Source organism: Hippocampus zosterae, chromosome 9 (assembly GCF_025434085.1).
Source record: "Hippocampus zosterae strain Florida chromosome 9, ASM2543408v3, whole genome shotgun sequence".
Lineage (NCBI taxonomy): Eukaryota > Metazoa > Chordata > Actinopteri > Syngnathiformes > Syngnathidae > Hippocampus > Hippocampus zosterae.
The window spans coordinates 19,479,548-19,495,650 of record NC_067459.1 but is presented as its reverse complement, the minus strand read 5'-3'; the positions used below and the strand labels follow the sequence as shown (position 1 = coordinate 19,495,650).

At 41.5% G+C, this 16,103-nt stretch overlaps 2 protein-coding genes across 5 annotated transcripts; both read right to left on the bottom strand.

Moving 5' to 3' along the window:
- Positions 1-1,079: 1,079 nt before the first annotated feature.
- Positions 1,080-10,910, bottom strand: LOC127607839 (heme transporter hrg1-A-like). Of its 4 annotated transcripts, none has more exons than XM_052076532.1 (3): positions 5,256-5,511; positions 2,758-2,925; positions 1,080-2,356 (listed from the first exon to the last, which is right to left on the bottom strand). In XM_052076532.1, exons 1-3 carry the CDS (start codon positions 5,383-5,385, stop codon positions 2,220-2,222), a joined length of 435 nt encoding a protein of 144 aa, XP_051932492.1. In that variant the 5' UTR covers positions 5,386-5,511; the 3' UTR covers positions 1,080-2,219. The 4 variants fall into 4 exon arrangements, with proteins under 4 accessions (XP_051932492.1, XP_051932491.1, XP_051932488.1 ...); XM_052076531.1 differs by lacking the exons at positions 1,080-2,356; positions 5,256-5,511 and adding exons at positions 9,417-9,937; positions 10,488-10,829 and having other exon boundaries at positions 2,781-2,925; XM_052076528.1 differs by lacking the exons at positions 1,080-2,356; positions 2,758-2,925; positions 5,256-5,511 and adding exons at positions 6,074-7,350; positions 9,417-9,937; positions 10,488-10,910.
- A 486-nt stretch (positions 10,911-11,396) lies between these two features.
- On the bottom strand, positions 11,397-15,653 carry LOC127607840 (uncharacterized). The gene is made up of 3 exons (XM_052076533.1): positions 15,347-15,653; positions 14,176-14,681; positions 11,397-13,450 (listed from the first exon to the last, which is right to left on the bottom strand). Exons 1-3 carry the CDS (start codon positions 15,525-15,527, stop codon positions 12,917-12,919), a joined length of 1,221 nt encoding a protein of 406 aa, XP_051932493.1. The 5' UTR covers positions 15,528-15,653; the 3' UTR covers positions 11,397-12,916.
- Between the last annotated feature and the right edge of the window lie 450 nt (positions 15,654-16,103).

The following is a 16,103-nucleotide window of genomic DNA, read 5'->3' as shown; positions in this document are numbered from 1 at the left end:
GCTTGAATGTGCAAGCAGGTGTGCCGCGCTTAAGTACAAACTATAGTGATGGATTTGGCCCGAGCAAAGTCGCGTAGATGGGTGTAAAAAAATTTTTTTCGCCTGTTGTGAAAAAGCATTTGATTTTTGGCTTCTGGTTGTCCGGTTTATTTAGGATATTTGAAAGGCTAAACGATATAAACATGCAGTCTCACCGCACTCTGCCAGACTGCATTGAATACTTTGAGACTACTTCCTTCCCTGATTTGTGTAGAAAGGGGGTCCCATAATTGAATAAAATGAGTCCCCTCCCCTCTTTACATACCATGTACACACACACACGCACGCACACACACTCGCTCACACACTTTACGGGCTAGCATATAAAGTTAATAGGCCGCATTTGGTTCCAAACCCCCCCACCACCCCCCTCCCGCCTCACTCAGTGGAAATTGAGACGAGTAGTTTTTCAGTTTCCTAAAGTTCAAGTTTATAACACTCAGCTAAAAATGTTACTATGGTGATATGACCACAACATTGCAATTACGAAGACGCGAGCAGACAACGGGAGCTGACAAACAAGCGAGCTGAATGCAATTAGGATTAAAAAAAATTGTGAGGAGTGTTTCTCACCAACAAACAGCGAGCATGCACATTTTCCTGCCACCTAGTGAAGGCATCTTTTTTACATCGACTTCAAAAGTAGCGAGAGCCAAAATCAAACAGTGGCAAGCAGGTGAGGTGCAAAATCATAATCTGGATGGCATAATTGGCTGACTTCAAAGCGCAGGTTCTTTCATTTATTGTCGCCTTGGCGTGGCTGTTGGGGGTGTTTTACTTCAGAAAGGTTTCTCAGGCCACTGGGTGAGCCGCTTGATTGGCGCAAATTTCGCAGCTAATACCCAGCAGTGACCTTTGCTTATGGTTGACTCCTCTAACCCTTCCTTAGTAAAAACAAGTTTTATTCCTAAGCAAAACTACACAGCAATGAAATATTTTGCTGGAACTGAAACTGTGAAATTGTCCCTCTGAGTAAAAGTGGGAAGTGTTTCACTCTTTTTTGTGTGTGTGTGTCAGAGCTCAAAATGTGGTCTTGTTTAACAAAAAAAGAAGCACTTTATTGACTCTTCTGCAAACACATTCACGCGGATACACAGTAGTAACTTCTCACACGGTGAAAAGACAGAAAAAATAATCTGACTCAGCAACAATCATATAAATATTATCGATGTATATAATCAGGAGGCTGAGCCACTTAATTAAACGCAATTGAGAAAAGTGCATAGAAAATGCCCTGTCATACCTGACTTATCATTTGATTAGGAAACAACACAAAAAGTACTTTTATAACACACATCAAGCTGGGATATCGAGTCTTGTCGGGTTGGTAAGGCCCCCTACTGGCAATGACTAGGAACTGCGACTGCCGCTGTGGCGCTGAAGAGATTCCCAGAGATGGATGGATTTCAGTAAGTGCATACGTCAGTCATCAGGGCCAGCACGGCGCGATATGAAGCATTGACCTACATTTACTGCACCATCCAAATTCTTGCTCTTTGCTCTCAAACATTTTATTCATTTATTCCCAACAGGCTATTCTCTTCTTTCGCTTGGCTGCACTGCTTCCAGTACATGTGCGGATGTTGGATCGCCTACCCAAAGTTATTTCAGCCTGTGTGTTCGACTATATCATTGTACTATGCCCAGCTTTCATAATAAGTAATGATGGCCGATGTCATCATTTTTCCGTCCTCTGATTGGTTGGTCAGAGGAAGAAAACTTCGGCAGGCACAGTCATTAGCGGTTTGCACACATATATCAAATAGTACATTTAAATTCAGCCACTGTAGGTCATGTTTTATAATGTTTGTTTCTGTCATGTAATTCGATCAATATTGGTTTGGAACTGTTTGATATGACCGATGTGGCACAGTTGCGTGCTGGTATATTATGGTTTTGTATGTTTTATTGATGGTTTCTATAAATGTGACGTGGGAGATGGATTCAGAGAGGCCCCGCTGAACTCCCAAGCCTGCTACTGGTGGCCACTCGCACTGTGAGTGTGTGTGTGTGAGAACATGTGCTCACTGGCCACAAAAGGAAAGAGAGAAAACGGGGGTGAAAGTTCATCCAAACGCTGAGGTATTACCCTGAAAAAAGTCATCCATCACATTGTCCCCTCCGGCAAAAAGAGATGGAAGCGGGTCCCTTCAGTTCCCGAGTGACGTTACCGTCGGCCTTCAGAAGTCGTTGAGGATACCGATGTCGGCGAATTCGTTGCGGTAGCGGTGGGACGACAGAGCGAGTAAGAAGGACCACTTGAGGCTCATGAAGCTCCAAACACAAGATAGGTAGAGACTATGGGGGTCAGTCAAGGCTGCAGGTGAGAGAAATATTATGTTGTCACTCATATTATGATGGACTGATAGAACAGAATCATCCATCTATTTATTTATTCCCCAGAGCGCATGTCCTCTTTGGGGCCGCCTAACCCAGATGACTCAGCGAAAAGCGAGGTTCGCACTGGATAAGCATGGGAGGACAAGTCAACTCCCAAAACCACTATTCCACCGCGCTGCCGGTGACAGAATCAAATTGACATCTGAATGTAGTGGAATGCGATTTTCAAAATGCAAAGGCTGAAAATTGGGAGGTTAGGGGGTAAAATGCTAATTTAGAGGTTCCAAAGAAGAATTCTGAGGATTTGATATTCAAAACCTCGGCGCATTTCTCACATACTCCCAACATCCTTGTTACACGACAAGATTGGTAACTCACACTCCTCATTGTGGATGGCAATCGACAGGAAGGCGATGAAAGCAACAACAGCGAGCAGAGAGAAGAATACGCCGACGAAAAAGAAAAACTTGAGCCCCTTGAGCCAAGTCCGCCAGTGGTCCTGCAGGTACATGATGTGGGTCAGTAGGGTCCACAGTGCCAGCACACCTAATGGATAGAAGAAAAAAATACATTTGAATTCCCTTTGAGGGCACTCATTGAAACACAATCGAGTGATTCCTTAACTTACGCAGGAACTCCATTATTGTGACAAAAAAAAAAGAGAGCAAGAGCCTTAGATGCACATTCAGTTCTTCATTGAATGGCACAAATAGTCACATGCACAAAATAGAAAATGAAAGCACACACAAGGAGCATGGAGCAGAAGCTAATGCTAAACTAACTCCTTGCCAAACGGCCAAGTGGAGCGATGAAAGCATTATTTTGTCTGCGTGTGTTGGAATTTTGCTGTTATTAGGTTTGATTAAGTGATTAGTTCTGTGTTTGATATACTCTTTTATTGGCAGTCTTTGTGCACTGTCATGACAGAATATTAATGTGGCTACTAAATGAATTTTGTTGAGTGTTTTATAATTCACTCTGTGTTATGTGATGTCGCCATCTTGTGCCATCTATGCGCAAATGCAAAAAAAACATCGGGGACGGAGTGTAAATTCTGTGTATTTTGATTATTCACAGCAGGGCCCCTGTTCACTAGTCACTATTTTGAAAAATTGTCTTAAGTGGGGTCAAGAGAACTCACTACCCCAGCGACATTGACCTTTTTTTGTATACCGTATTTTGCATTCAATGTTGTCTCAAGTACTTAAACACAGAATGTGTACTCAGTTCCTACAGTACACCCATCGCTTGTAAAAAGCACATTTCAAGGGTTGTGTTTATCTAAATGCCCTTGGCCACATTGTGTCTTGCTAATGTTAAATAATTACTGATTGACAGGAAAAACCTAGGGAAGTTCCTATGCTCGGATGAAATCAACAGTGCTGCACAACTATTGAAAGGAAAAAAGAAAAAAAATGCAGGCACAGCTGTTTAAGGGCTCATGTATAATAACTGCAAGATTGGGATTTTTTTTTATCCTTGTGATCACACCATGACTCTGCAAGTTTCCACAAGCTGAGTCAGTTAAATACGCTTCTTTTTCCCCCCTTCAGTCACCAGGAGGTTTTGCCAAACCAAGGGCTCCCAGTGTTTGTCTTGGGGATAGGGTTAAAAGGTAAATCAATGATCCACAAGTGAAGTGGATCACAACACGGCGAAGCTTAATACACAGTCATGTAGAGAGCGGAATATTCACGAAGGCGATTACAACCCTAATCTAAAAGCTCAAAGGTCACATCTGCGGATCCACTTGCACAAGCCAAATGACTTCAAAGTGGTTGTGTCCTCCGGGACATGTTATAGTGTTGATTAAAAACGGCATTTGGAAAACATAAACGAGTCATAAAAAAATTGTGAACATAAAAACTAAATCGGAGTACATAAAGCAGTGGTCACCAACATGGTGCCCGCGGGCACCAGGTAGCCCGTGAAGACCACTTGAGTAGCCCGCCAGTGCCTGGACATTGTGATTTGCTAGTAGAAATTATGATTTAAAAATGCAAACATTGGCAGTACTGTGAGACATTTCGAAACACGATCAAAGTCTGACAATTTAAATCATCAAGTATTAAAAATAACACATCCTCATATTATTGAAGGTATTTTGGACAAATATGTTATTTCAGACGTGTATCAATTTGGTAGCCCTTCACACAATCGGTACACATGAAGTTGCTCTCACCCTCAAAAATGTTGGTGACACCTGACATAAAGGAACTAATAGAAATGGGTGTACAGTATGAGGCAGACACAGACATGTAAAGCAATATAAGGAGGAGAATGTTTTTATTATATATACTGTGTGTATATATATATATATATATATATATATATATATATATATATATATATATATTATTTATATATATATATATATATTTTTTTTTACCCCCACCCTTCACCGCAATTGAATTTCAATGAGCGTCAATTAGAAGCAAATTTGAGCTATTCGTGGGTTAGGAAATAGGGACAAGGCCGTCTTTTTTTTTTTCAATAATCTCAAATAATTCAGAAAATATTTTTTTATACATGTCAGCTTGTTGTACGACCATCATATATTAAACACATTAATTAATGCTACTATTGCATTTTTTAATGCCAAATGTGGTTGACTAAATTAATACAAAGCATTTATGTCTTTCCGCGTTTCAATGTCTTGCTCGATTTACGTTGAAGTTATTTTTGCACCACGACTCATGAAACAAGGACCTGAAAACAGAAAGACAACTTTCTGCATCGAAACGCATCATGCGACACAGCTGCTTTTCCAGTGAGCACTGTTGCATTCTACCTTTTTTAAAGATGCCTTATGAGATGACACATTCAAACATTTTCGAGAATGCTTAATTTGCAATGGTTCACCGCTCCACTTTTACCTGACAGTCCTCCCATGGCTGCTGTCCACGGCTGTCGGTACACGACGTTCCACACTAAAAAAGCAGACGTCCCGATGAGCACGCCGAACGAAGCATAGCCGACACTCACGTACGTTTTGTTTATGGCCATGTTAACGACAATGTGTGAAGAGATTTTAGAGGGAAAAAAAGGAGTCTAACGAGTGGAAGCCAAAAGGGGGACTGTTACTGTGCTGTCATACAAGAGAAGCCTCCTCCTCCTCCATGGCCGCTGAACGTCAGCAGATTCGAATTGTTAAGCGAGTGCAGCGACCTCTTGAGGGAGCGAAAGGAAACGCCGTTCCCGTGAGAATCATTTCCACTCATCAAATACCAAGTACAACGTAATTCAACCTAACAACACGGATTTACAGTAAAACAAAACAAAAAAAATTAAACACGGCGTGTTTGAGGTGTGCTGTCAGATGTAACTGTAAGCTTATGTTATATTATCATCATTTTATGTTTGAGCATCATATTATTTCACGTTTTTGGTGTACTGTAGTAGCATTTCTAAAGGGACAGATTGGGAACAGATTTTCCATCGTCAGGCCTCTCCCCTGCAAAAATAAAACTCCTCCAACTTTCCTTTCATTTTCTCAATGAAGCATCGGTCTCTGTAGTCTCTTAACCAGTAAATGCTCCTAATCAACGCAGAAGGCTTTCTTTTGTTTGCAATTGTAACAAACAGTGGACCCTTGAAAGGTAAACACAATCAATTCTGGGAGCCTGGGTAATCTGTAAATTTGGGATTTCATTCATTCATCGATTAAAAAACAAAAACATATACACACAAAGTATCAACTTCAGCCATTATAGAATATTTAATTACAGTACTAATGAAACATTGTTTTAAGTTGTAATTTAGTACAGTACACGTATCTCTTAAACGGCATCTATTTGACATAGGCCATTTCAAATTTCTACTGCAAATTTTAACCAGAAAATGTGTCCTATATTGCAAAAAAATTTTTAAAACCACGAGCACTGTATTATGTAATAATGGCACACTAGTATGAAATAATTTCATCAAGATTAAGGATAACTTTTGAATGATCATCATTTACCGTGTGCTGATTGGATAGGAGAAGGATCACGATTCGAGTGAGGCCCACAATTAAACTGGAGTGAACAGGAAACAATGTAAAAAGAGGCAAACGTGTAACCAACCTGTTGCACGAGGAGTGATGACAGCTTACAAAGACGTGCTATTGGCAATTTAAGTGTGCATAAAAAGATCCAAGACCCCAACTGTCCCTCGATTTCTGCAGGAGGAATGTTGCACGACCATCCTCCATATACCTCCTCACAAACGGCGTGTTTGTCCAACCCAAGGTCCATGACACCTCGTGTTTACCATTTCAAGAATTACTCCCTTAAATCGTGTTTTCGGAATAGTACACGGGGAGCAGTCGTTTGACTTGGCAGTCCCGGCTGGCATCATCCCAGATCAGCAGCAAGGCCAACTTGTCTCCTGGGAAAGCGTCCTCTTGCCCTGTGATGTCGGTCCTCTTTGGCGTTCAGGTCTCTTGACAAACACTTTTCAGTGGAGAAAACGCTGAATATCGACAACGTTTTGAAATTCATCTTCGAATCTTTTGGCGTCTTCTTTTCCTGCCCTGGCAGCCTCCCTGGGTCTTAGCACACCATGAATTCCGCTTCTCTCCTTAAAATTAACAAACCACCCCTTGCTAGCCTTGAATTCCTCTGCACTTCGCCCGGGGTCGTCTCGGGTCAGGGCGTTATGCAGCTCCCTTGCCTTGTCACAAATTAGGGTCTCGGACACGGTGTCGCCCCGCAACTGTTTGTGAGTAATCCACTCAAGCAGAACTTTTTCCACTTCTTCCACTTTGTCAGTTCTTCTGCTGCTGAGCGTTTTGACCCCTTTTGCCACATCCGCCGCTTTGATGGCTTCTTTTCTCTTCAATATGGTCGATACCGTCGACTTAGCCATATTGTACTGAACAGCCAGGTCCGAGACGCGCGTACCTCTCTCCCACTTGGCAATAAGTTCCTTTTTCAGTGCTATGGTTGTCATCACAGTTTTCCTCTTTGGCTTGTCATCCAGGGTACCCTTCTGTGGTGACATGTGGGATAGGTATCACACACAAAAAGATCATGAAAATGAAATAAATAAATAAAAATAACACACACACACACACACACTTTAGTATTTATCCTTGGGATGCTCAATGAAATGCCTCAGCATGTTTTAGCTTGCATGTCAACAGTTAGAGTTATGGATTTTTGTCCAGCCTTCAAATCATATATTTAGTTTATTAGCTTTGCAAACTGGACTTCCAAGGGTCCACTGTTTTTTTTTTTTAAACAGACCTCTGGAAAATGTATTTATTGCTTATACTATCCGCTGGTGTCCCTCCTGTCAAATTTATGAGACATATTTTAAGTAAAATAAATAAATAATCAGCATCATAAATCATTATACTGCAATATACATTTAAAAAATACATAAAATAAAAGACTTTTCAGGGATAGGGGGGGAGGAATGAAGTTCGACAACGTTAATTCAAGATTTATTGTCTGATTAATCAACTTGAAATTCAACAAGCCACGACTTTATGATATGATATGCAGAAAAACACATTCTTCACAAAATTTGGCAGTATGTGCACCGCAGATGTACTTTTGGCAGTTTCTGCATGTGGTTTGTGTCTTTGTGTCCTTCAGCGGTCCACACACCTCGCAGCGCTTCCTCTTTCCGCTAGCTGCAACCTAAAATAAAAAATAAACCACAGATCAGGATGGTTCAGGATTGATTTGATTTATTTCTGAACCCCCACCCCGCCCGCCAAAACACACCACACAACTCACACAAGACACTTACTTCAGAAATTTGAGGCTGTGGTCATGTGAAGGTGTGGAGGTGAGACCACTCCCACCTGCCTGAATTCTGGCTAGAGAAGTTGTTTTTGTGGGACATGTCCCTTTGGAGGTGTGGTGTTCCTAGCTTCTTAAGGAAAAGGTTTCTTCTTTGGAGTTTCCCTTGGTTCTAATCAAAGGTGCCATCCGGTAGATGCTTTGCAAGTCGAGACATCCAGCAAAATAGAAAATTATCACAAGCCACCACTGAAACTTTCTTCTTTGACAGGAATAGCAGGCCGGCAGCTTCTTTTATGTCGTAGGCCCAACTTGTAGTGGTGTAGTGATGATACTTCCAACTATTTATTGTTCCATTATTGAACTTTTTGAATTAATTTTTGTTTTGTTATAAACCAGGACAGTATTTCAGGACTCCATTTTGGGTTTTTTTTTAACCCAGATTTTTCAAATATTTCGAAACTGACTTATGAGAAGCTCCTATAATTGGCATGTTCCTTGCCAAAAATGAACAGTCATCGATGGCAACCTAGATTTTGATGCCTTCTCTTGTTGTTTAGAGAGCATAAACCCACTGGTCCCACTGGTTGCCAACTTGTGTCATCTTCAAACCAGTGTTGGTTCCTGATTATGAAATCAAATGTCCCTTGAACAAAAATGGAAGCTGCTCGGAGTGATTTTGGCTCTAGAAATAACCTTCCCCCGTCTCAGCATCCCACAGACTTCCAGTTAACGCCCCTCTTGACATGGAGACACCAACAAGGACGAGGATGCCAAAGTAGGCTTGCAAGACACACAATGTTCCCCTCTTTCCCCTGCTGCCCCAAAAACTCAAAATTGGCCACACCCAGAATCATATTCAGAGTCAAAGGATGAATTGATGGCTGGAGCATCAAAGCAAATCGAGCACATTCTTATTATGTTAGCAAGTGAGTGCAGTGGGGACGCGGACATTCCAGTGACTGGCTCTTGGGTCCTCTGGCCATCATTTGTGGTGCTCCTCCTTGCGATGTGTATTCCAAGTGAATAGTCAAATTTTACTTTCAGAATCACAATTCTGGACTCCGAACCGATTTGTAAATGGATCCTCGTATTTCAGGACACGTTTCACATTGTTGTGGATTCATTTTTGAAATTTTAGAGCTATTTCCGACCTTGATGCTGCAGTATTTTTGCTCATGGTTATCATACCGTTAGAATCTAATATCGGCCCATGCCTACTTTTGCAGGTTTTCTTCTTGCACAGTTGCAAAATCGCACAAAGGCACATGACCGTAATCTTAGAAACAAACAATGAAAGTTTACCTTTTTGAGGGGCATTTTTGGACGCTCCTGAAGTAGCAGGTCTTGGTTTGTGATTTTCCCACTCGTGCTCGGCTGAGCGAATTCTTTGGTTGTGTAAAATCCTTGTTCTTTGGGATCAATTTTAGGACAATCCATTGTGACGCCACGGTCTGATCCACTCTCTCGTTCTAGTGCAAACCTTCTATTGTATTCTGTTTGCTGGCCATTAGGGTCATTGGCCAATAGCTCTGACTCTTTGGTTTGCTTGAATCGAGGTATATCAGGCAATGGCACAGCTCTTTCAAGTGCAGATGTCTCTGACAGTCCTGTTTGCTCTGATTCTTCTACCGCAGATGATACTGGTACTTCTGTTTGTTCTTCTTTAGCTGTATAAGCAAATGGCTGCAATACATTAGCCCATGGCTGAGTATCCTCCATTTTAGACCTTTTGGTTTTTTTCTCAGGTCCCTTTTCCTCTGGAATGTTCAATTCAGGAATTTGCTCTTGCACAGCCGTAGACGTCCGAGGCAGTCTTTTGTGATCTTTTGGAAAAAAAAAGAAACAAACATTACACTTTACATTGCGTATAATAAGTTGAGAAAATGTCCAACAAAAAATATAATTTCAAGGAGATCTATTGAGGGAAATTGACTTGCTGAAATGCTTGTATAGAATGTCATTCGACTATTAGCCCACCTATCGAGTGTGAAAATATATAATCATGTCCATCTTTTGAGAGCTGCCTATATTCAAAAGAGGTGTTTGTGACTGAGCCAATCCGAATGTTGTTAGTTGTGCAGTCCAAAAAAATACACTACACTAGGTTCTCCTCCAATGACAGCTGGGCGAAAAACAATCTGGACGCTCGCATATGTTTGACAGTCTACACGAGTATTTTTGTTTTTGTTATTTATTTAACGTTGTTGCACAATCAGAAACTACACGTGAAACGCGAGTAACCACAAAAAAAATAACTTTTAAGGCTCAGAAGGAAAGTAGCTAAATCGTTACTTCGGGAGACTTTTCTATGCAGACTATACGGTTAATATTATTTGACCCCATTGTTCAAATGCGGAATATAAAATTACAAACCGATGTTGGTTATATTCCAACGGGGGTTTATCTCATTGTTCAGTAAGGACCGCAGACAGTCGTTCTCCTCTTGGTATCCTTTCACAATGAGCGCCACTTCTTGAAATATCTCCATGGCCAAGTTGGTAAAACGTTCGGTTAAATGAATCTGGAACGCATGCATTTGGCTGACAGTCGACATGTCGGAAACGCGGTACGGTCTTTTTGCACCCAAGGAGCTCGCACGTAATCGACGACAAAGCGAAACAAGAGACAACCCGGAAAAGAAAACAAGATGCGACCCTCGTTTCCGGTCAACTTTACATCTTGTGCATTTTTTTAACACAGCGCGGTTTCCTATCTCGAGACATAACATCTAAAAACAACCGTGATATTTTACTGTTGTCAATCCAGGCCATTTTGTCGTCGAAAAGACGAAGTCAAGCAAACCTTCACAAAGATGGTCAACTCAAGAACATTCGAGCTGAACAGTTGATGGATAGCTGTGAGACCCTCTGCTGGGCAAATTAAGTATTACATGTCAACTCCTGAACACTGAACACGGCAAAATTTGCGGGGTCCCCCACCCCAATAGTTTGTTTGATTGTAATTTGACGGATTAAATACCTATCTTCATGGGAAAACTACTTCAATTTAGTTTGACTTTGGCCAAAGAATCCATCCGGCTATTATCCGAGCCGAATATCCATACGAGGGTCGAAGGCATGCCGGAGCCTATCCAAGCTGTCTATGGGCAGTAGGCGGGGCACACCCTTAACTGGCTGCCAAGCAATCGTCCACCGTGCCGCCTGGGCAAAGAACATTCAACAAAATAGTCAAGCGTCATACAAGTGACCACAAAAAAATGTTCCATGTGCAAAGGTAAGTGCACCAGTCCATGCACCTGCCATTAAACTGACAAGCCATCCAAAACAGGTCAAGTCTATTTATTCGATAAGCTTAATTAACACACATACACACACGCACACAAACACACACACACACACACACACAAACAACGGCTTTGCACTGTTAAAATCGTGAAAAAACCATAACTTCAGAAATTAGTCAGAGTGAAATCAATAATACTCACTACATGTTAATGACTGGCACAGGTTACATGGGGTACAGGTACAACAGCACAAACAGGCAAGTGGGGATTGGATTTGGAATAGAATTGGTACTTGTGAATGATACAATGCTCTTTTTTTAAACTTGTATTAATAAATAACATTTAAAATCGGAACTAAAATGTTTTTACAACAATATTTGTCAACTGAAATTGTACATCCAAATCTTGAATATTACACCTAAATGTTAACTCAAAATGCAAAATATACATATATCTAAATCTTAAATAGAAATCTTAAATACAAATATAAATGTTAAACCTAATTTTTTGCTTGGAACAGAATATTGAAGAAAGATGCAAATCTAACTGCCGGTGACCACTAATATGAAAAAAGAAATGCTTGAGGTTTATGTCAATAACGTATAAAATCATTGTATCCTGAGAAATAAACTCTTGGACATACTGTAGATTATAGTAACAAGAACTATTGTGTATAAATGCACATACAAATTATATCGCCTACAGCCACTCTTCCAGCCACCACTGATGTGGCTACGTTGTGGCTTGTCAGGGAATATGCATCAGATCAAACTGACGTGTAGAAATACAGGTACCAATCGCAATTCCACTGTACAATTTTGTGTGTAGTGGATTTGCACGGCATAATCTCTGAGATTATAAAGATATTCCAAGGGCAGGATCAACTGGAGAGGAGAAGGCTCGATTGGGTGGACGGACACGGAGGCGGATGTGCCATGGCCTGTTACTCGCTTTGCCAGAGTCGAACGGTGAAGAGCAGACAACGAGGTTCATGAAACTCGGGCGTGGCACTGCCCACTTCCGTCGCTCGAGGGGTGTTCGTCATCCATTTTGTCTAATTTCCAATCAGAAATGTGGTCAAGTACAGTATCTCTCGACGGCTGACACAAGTGGCGTAGGCGAAGTAGCATTGGTGTCATAGTATCAAATATTATTTTCGAAGACAAGTGAAGATATACAGTATTGCCACCGTTACCGATACTAGAATCAGTATCAATTCATGCTGAGCAACGTTAAATGTGGTCTTAAAGGGTTAGGTTTCTCCCTGACGCCACCTCAAAGTACCTTTGTGAGGCTTCCGCTCAAATTTTTCTGAGTGTTATCTGTTACTTTGTCGTGTACTCTAACACTTTTTAAACCATTGCTTAAACAGCTGATTGGCAAATGGCCTCAACATGACAGCAAGCATCATTTTTCCGAATGGTACAAAAGCAGTAGTTTGATTTCGCAGTTTCCCGAACGGCGGTCAGGCCAACTTTTACAGGTTGCCTTCTGGGAAGGCATTCTCTGCCTTGTGATGTTGGTCCTCTTTGGCATTCAGGTCTCTTCGCAAAACTTGTTAAGGGAGAAAACCCTGGCTGCGGACGAAGTTTTGAAATTGATCCTCAATTCTCTCAGCGTCTTCTTTTCCAACTCTGGCAGCCTCCCTGGGTCTTAGCACCCCATGGATTCCACTTCTCTTTTTAAATTTGCAAAACCACCCTTTACTAGCCTTGAATTCCTCTGCACTGCTCCCGGGGTCGTCTCGGGTCAGGGCGTTATGCAGCTCCCTTGCCTTGTCACAAATTAGGGTCTCTGACACGGTGTCGCCCCGCAACTGTTTGTGAGTAATCCACTCAAGCAGAACTTTTTCCACTTCTTCCACCTTGTCAGTTCTTCTGCTGCTGAGCGTTTTGACCCCTTTTGCCACATCCGCCGCTTTGATGGCTTCTTTTCTCTTCAATATCGTCGATATCGTCGATTTAGCCATATTGTACTGAACAGCCAAGTCAGAGACGCGCGTACCGCACTCCCATTTGGCGATAAGTTCCTTTTTCAACGCTATCGTCGTCATCACGTTTTTTCTTTTTGGTTTGTCTTCCTGGATGCACTTCTGTGGTGACATTTAGGACAAGAATAACACACAATGACAACGACAGCATTAGAAAACAAAGTATACTTTGCCAGGCAAAACGGCAATTTGTGTTCTGGATATGTGTCTGAACTCAGAACCATACATTTGTCAAAAGTACTTCTTCAACTCCTTGGCCCATCCCCATTTTCCTTGTGACTCCTAAGATCATGTTTGTGTTGTTTTTTTTACATTTAGAATGGACTGTCCCTAAATTCTCCATCCTTTTCTATACCGCTTATCCTGAACAAGGTCACGGGTGCGCTGGAGCTTATCCCACCTGATTTTGGGCAAGAGGCAGGGTACAGAGCATTTAAGTGTCCTGGCTGTGAGTACCGTATATGTTTTACTGTAGATAAATGGACAAAAACACACATTATCTGTAGGAAATGCATAATCGTTGGACCAATTGAGTGACGCTGAAAATAATTTTCCACAGCACACATGATGGTCCCTCACATGCCACATCACACAAATTGGCAATCACTTTCTAATGAACGTGTTTGATCTCGTTTTGCATTAGTGAAGTTACAGCACTCTGCCATGTCAACCAAAGAGCAACTACTTTGTTGTGGAAAACCAAAGGAGCTGAGTCGAGTCAAGCCAAGTCAGAACTGTCCAAAAGAAAAGTGGTAAGGTGGCTCTCTTGGAAATGTATCCAAATTAAACTAATCCTAACAGAAACAAAGAATGATAAACGAGTCTACCTTTTTGTATGAGTGTTTCAGAGATTTGTGGTATCTCAGGTCTTTGTTTGTGATTGCATCACTCCGGCACCGATGAGAAAATTCCGGGGTTGTGCTGAAGTCTCGAAAAGCAACAGCGTGGAGTGCGGTAGTGATGTCAAGCCTTCCACTGCCTTCCTCTTTGAAATCATTTTTAAGACGGCCTGTTGTGATGCCATTTTCCATTCTGCTCTCTCGTTCTGTTGCCAACCGTCTAGTGCACTCAATTTCTTGTTCATTGGCCAGCCGCTCTGATACTTCCATTGCATAGGACACTGATATTTCAGTTTGCTCCTCTTTAGGTGCATTAGCCAGTAGCTCTGAGATATTTTTGTCTTCTTCGGGTATATTGGCCGTTGGCTCCAATAACTCAGTCTGCTCCATTTTTGGTACTTTAGAACTTCGCTGTAATTCTGTCTCCAAAGGAGTGTTCAGCCCATATGCTTGTTCTCTGACAGGTGAAGTTCGTCTCGGGAAGCGACCGTGATCTATGGAGGGAGAGAAAAGATTGGTTTTTACTCTGTGTTATCATAATGGCCAACATGGTCTTCTATGCTGGTCTAAGCACAATCAGAAACCCTACATTTACGGACTAAATTTGACCACTTGTTCCATTAAATTGTTTTGCTTTATCCCCAACACTCTCCCCTCTTGATTTCATAGGGGTTCTCTTGGCTGCACTTCCAAATGAATGCATCAAATTTTTGGCGGGTGGGATTCAAAATGTGCCCTCCGAAGGTAAAGCATACAAGCCCTCAATGACATCAGATTTGTCTGTCCTCTTCATTGGTTGGTCAGAGCAAAACTTTATACAGCCAACTTGGGCTACGAGCACAAAACGTCGCTACCTTTCTGCACACACGAATATATTAATGTTTTGCCATGTTGTTAGATACATTTTGATTCCGGAGTACTCCAAATTATGTTTCGTTTTAAGAGAACTATTAAATCGTGTAAATGCTGACTTAATAAGGTGTTAAATACACGAGCAACCCCAATCTCTTTATTCCCAAGAAAAATAACAACACGTGCCCACAAAATATTACATTTTTTATGAAAATCCACACGCGATTGTTATAAAAGAGGGTAATTTTAATATGCACCGTATAAATGGAAGTACTGCAAGTAATTTGTAACTAACAGTAATACTAACCAATCTTGGGTGAATTCATCTGCACGTTTATCATTTTGTTTAGTAAGGATCGCAGACGGTCGTTTTCCTCTTGGTATCCTTTTACAATATGCGCCACTTCTTGAAATATTTCCATAGCGACGCTGGTGAAACGTTCCGTTATTCGGCTCTGAAACGCGTGCAGCAGACCAGGGGTCGACATGTCGAAACCAAACAATGAAATAGTATAACTATGACATTTGTGCTCTTTTTTAAACACATTGACAGTAAGAAACGTCGACGAAAACACGAATAGAAAAAAAAAGATAACCCGGAAGGAGAAAGTCCTGACGTTTAGGTTGGTGTTATACTGAAACTAAACTCTTTATTTGATTTTGAATTGTTTATGCAATCTGAACAAATTAATTTTAGACGCGCTATCGTGTTTTTTCATAACTACTTGAAATTTGCAAATGAAAAAATACAGATACAAGCACCTTGAGTATTCATGCGAACGTTGAAGTCGCGCCATATTGGATGTGGCGGTGAAGCGATTGGTGTCGATACCTCATGATGTCCCTCCATCCATCCATCCATCCATTTTCTAACCATTCATACTCATGAGAGTCGCGGGTGTGCCTGAGCCTATCCCAGCCGTCATCAGGCAGTAGGCGGGAGGCACCCTGAACTGGTTGCCAGCCAATCACAAGTGCACATTGGTCAGTCACACTTCGTGACAATTTAGACTACAGTATTCCATTAACCTGCCTTGCATGTTTTTAGAATGCGGGAGGAAACA

What these genes read in the sequence shown, in the direction of transcription:
- LOC127607839 (XM_052076528.1), bottom strand. Translation starts at nt 10,842, where the DNA reads ATGTTATGTCTCGAGATAGGAAACCGCGCTGTGTTAAAAAAATGCACA. An exon ending in TTGGAATATAACCAACATCG is followed by an intron (nt 9,938 to 10,487) that starts GTTTGTAATTTT and finishes TTTTTCCAAAAG; the next exon opens with ATCACAAAAGACTGCCTCGG. An exon ending in CAAAAATGCCCCTCAAAAAG is followed by an intron (nt 7,351 to 9,416) that starts GTAAACTTTCAT and finishes ATGTCACCACAG; the next exon opens with AAGGGTACCCTGGATGACAA.
- LOC127607840 (XM_052076533.1), bottom strand. Translation starts at nt 15,527, where the DNA reads ATGTCGACCCCTGGTCTGCTGCACGCGTTTCAGAGCCGAATAACGGAA. An exon ending in GATGAATTCACCCAAGATTG is followed by an intron (nt 14,682 to 15,346) that starts GTTAGTATTACT and finishes CTCCCTCCATAG; the next exon opens with ATCACGGTCGCTTCCCGAGA. An exon ending in TGAAACACTCATACAAAAAG is followed by an intron (nt 13,451 to 14,175) that starts GTAGACTCGTTT and finishes ATGTCACCACAG; the next exon opens with AAGTGCATCCAGGAAGACAA.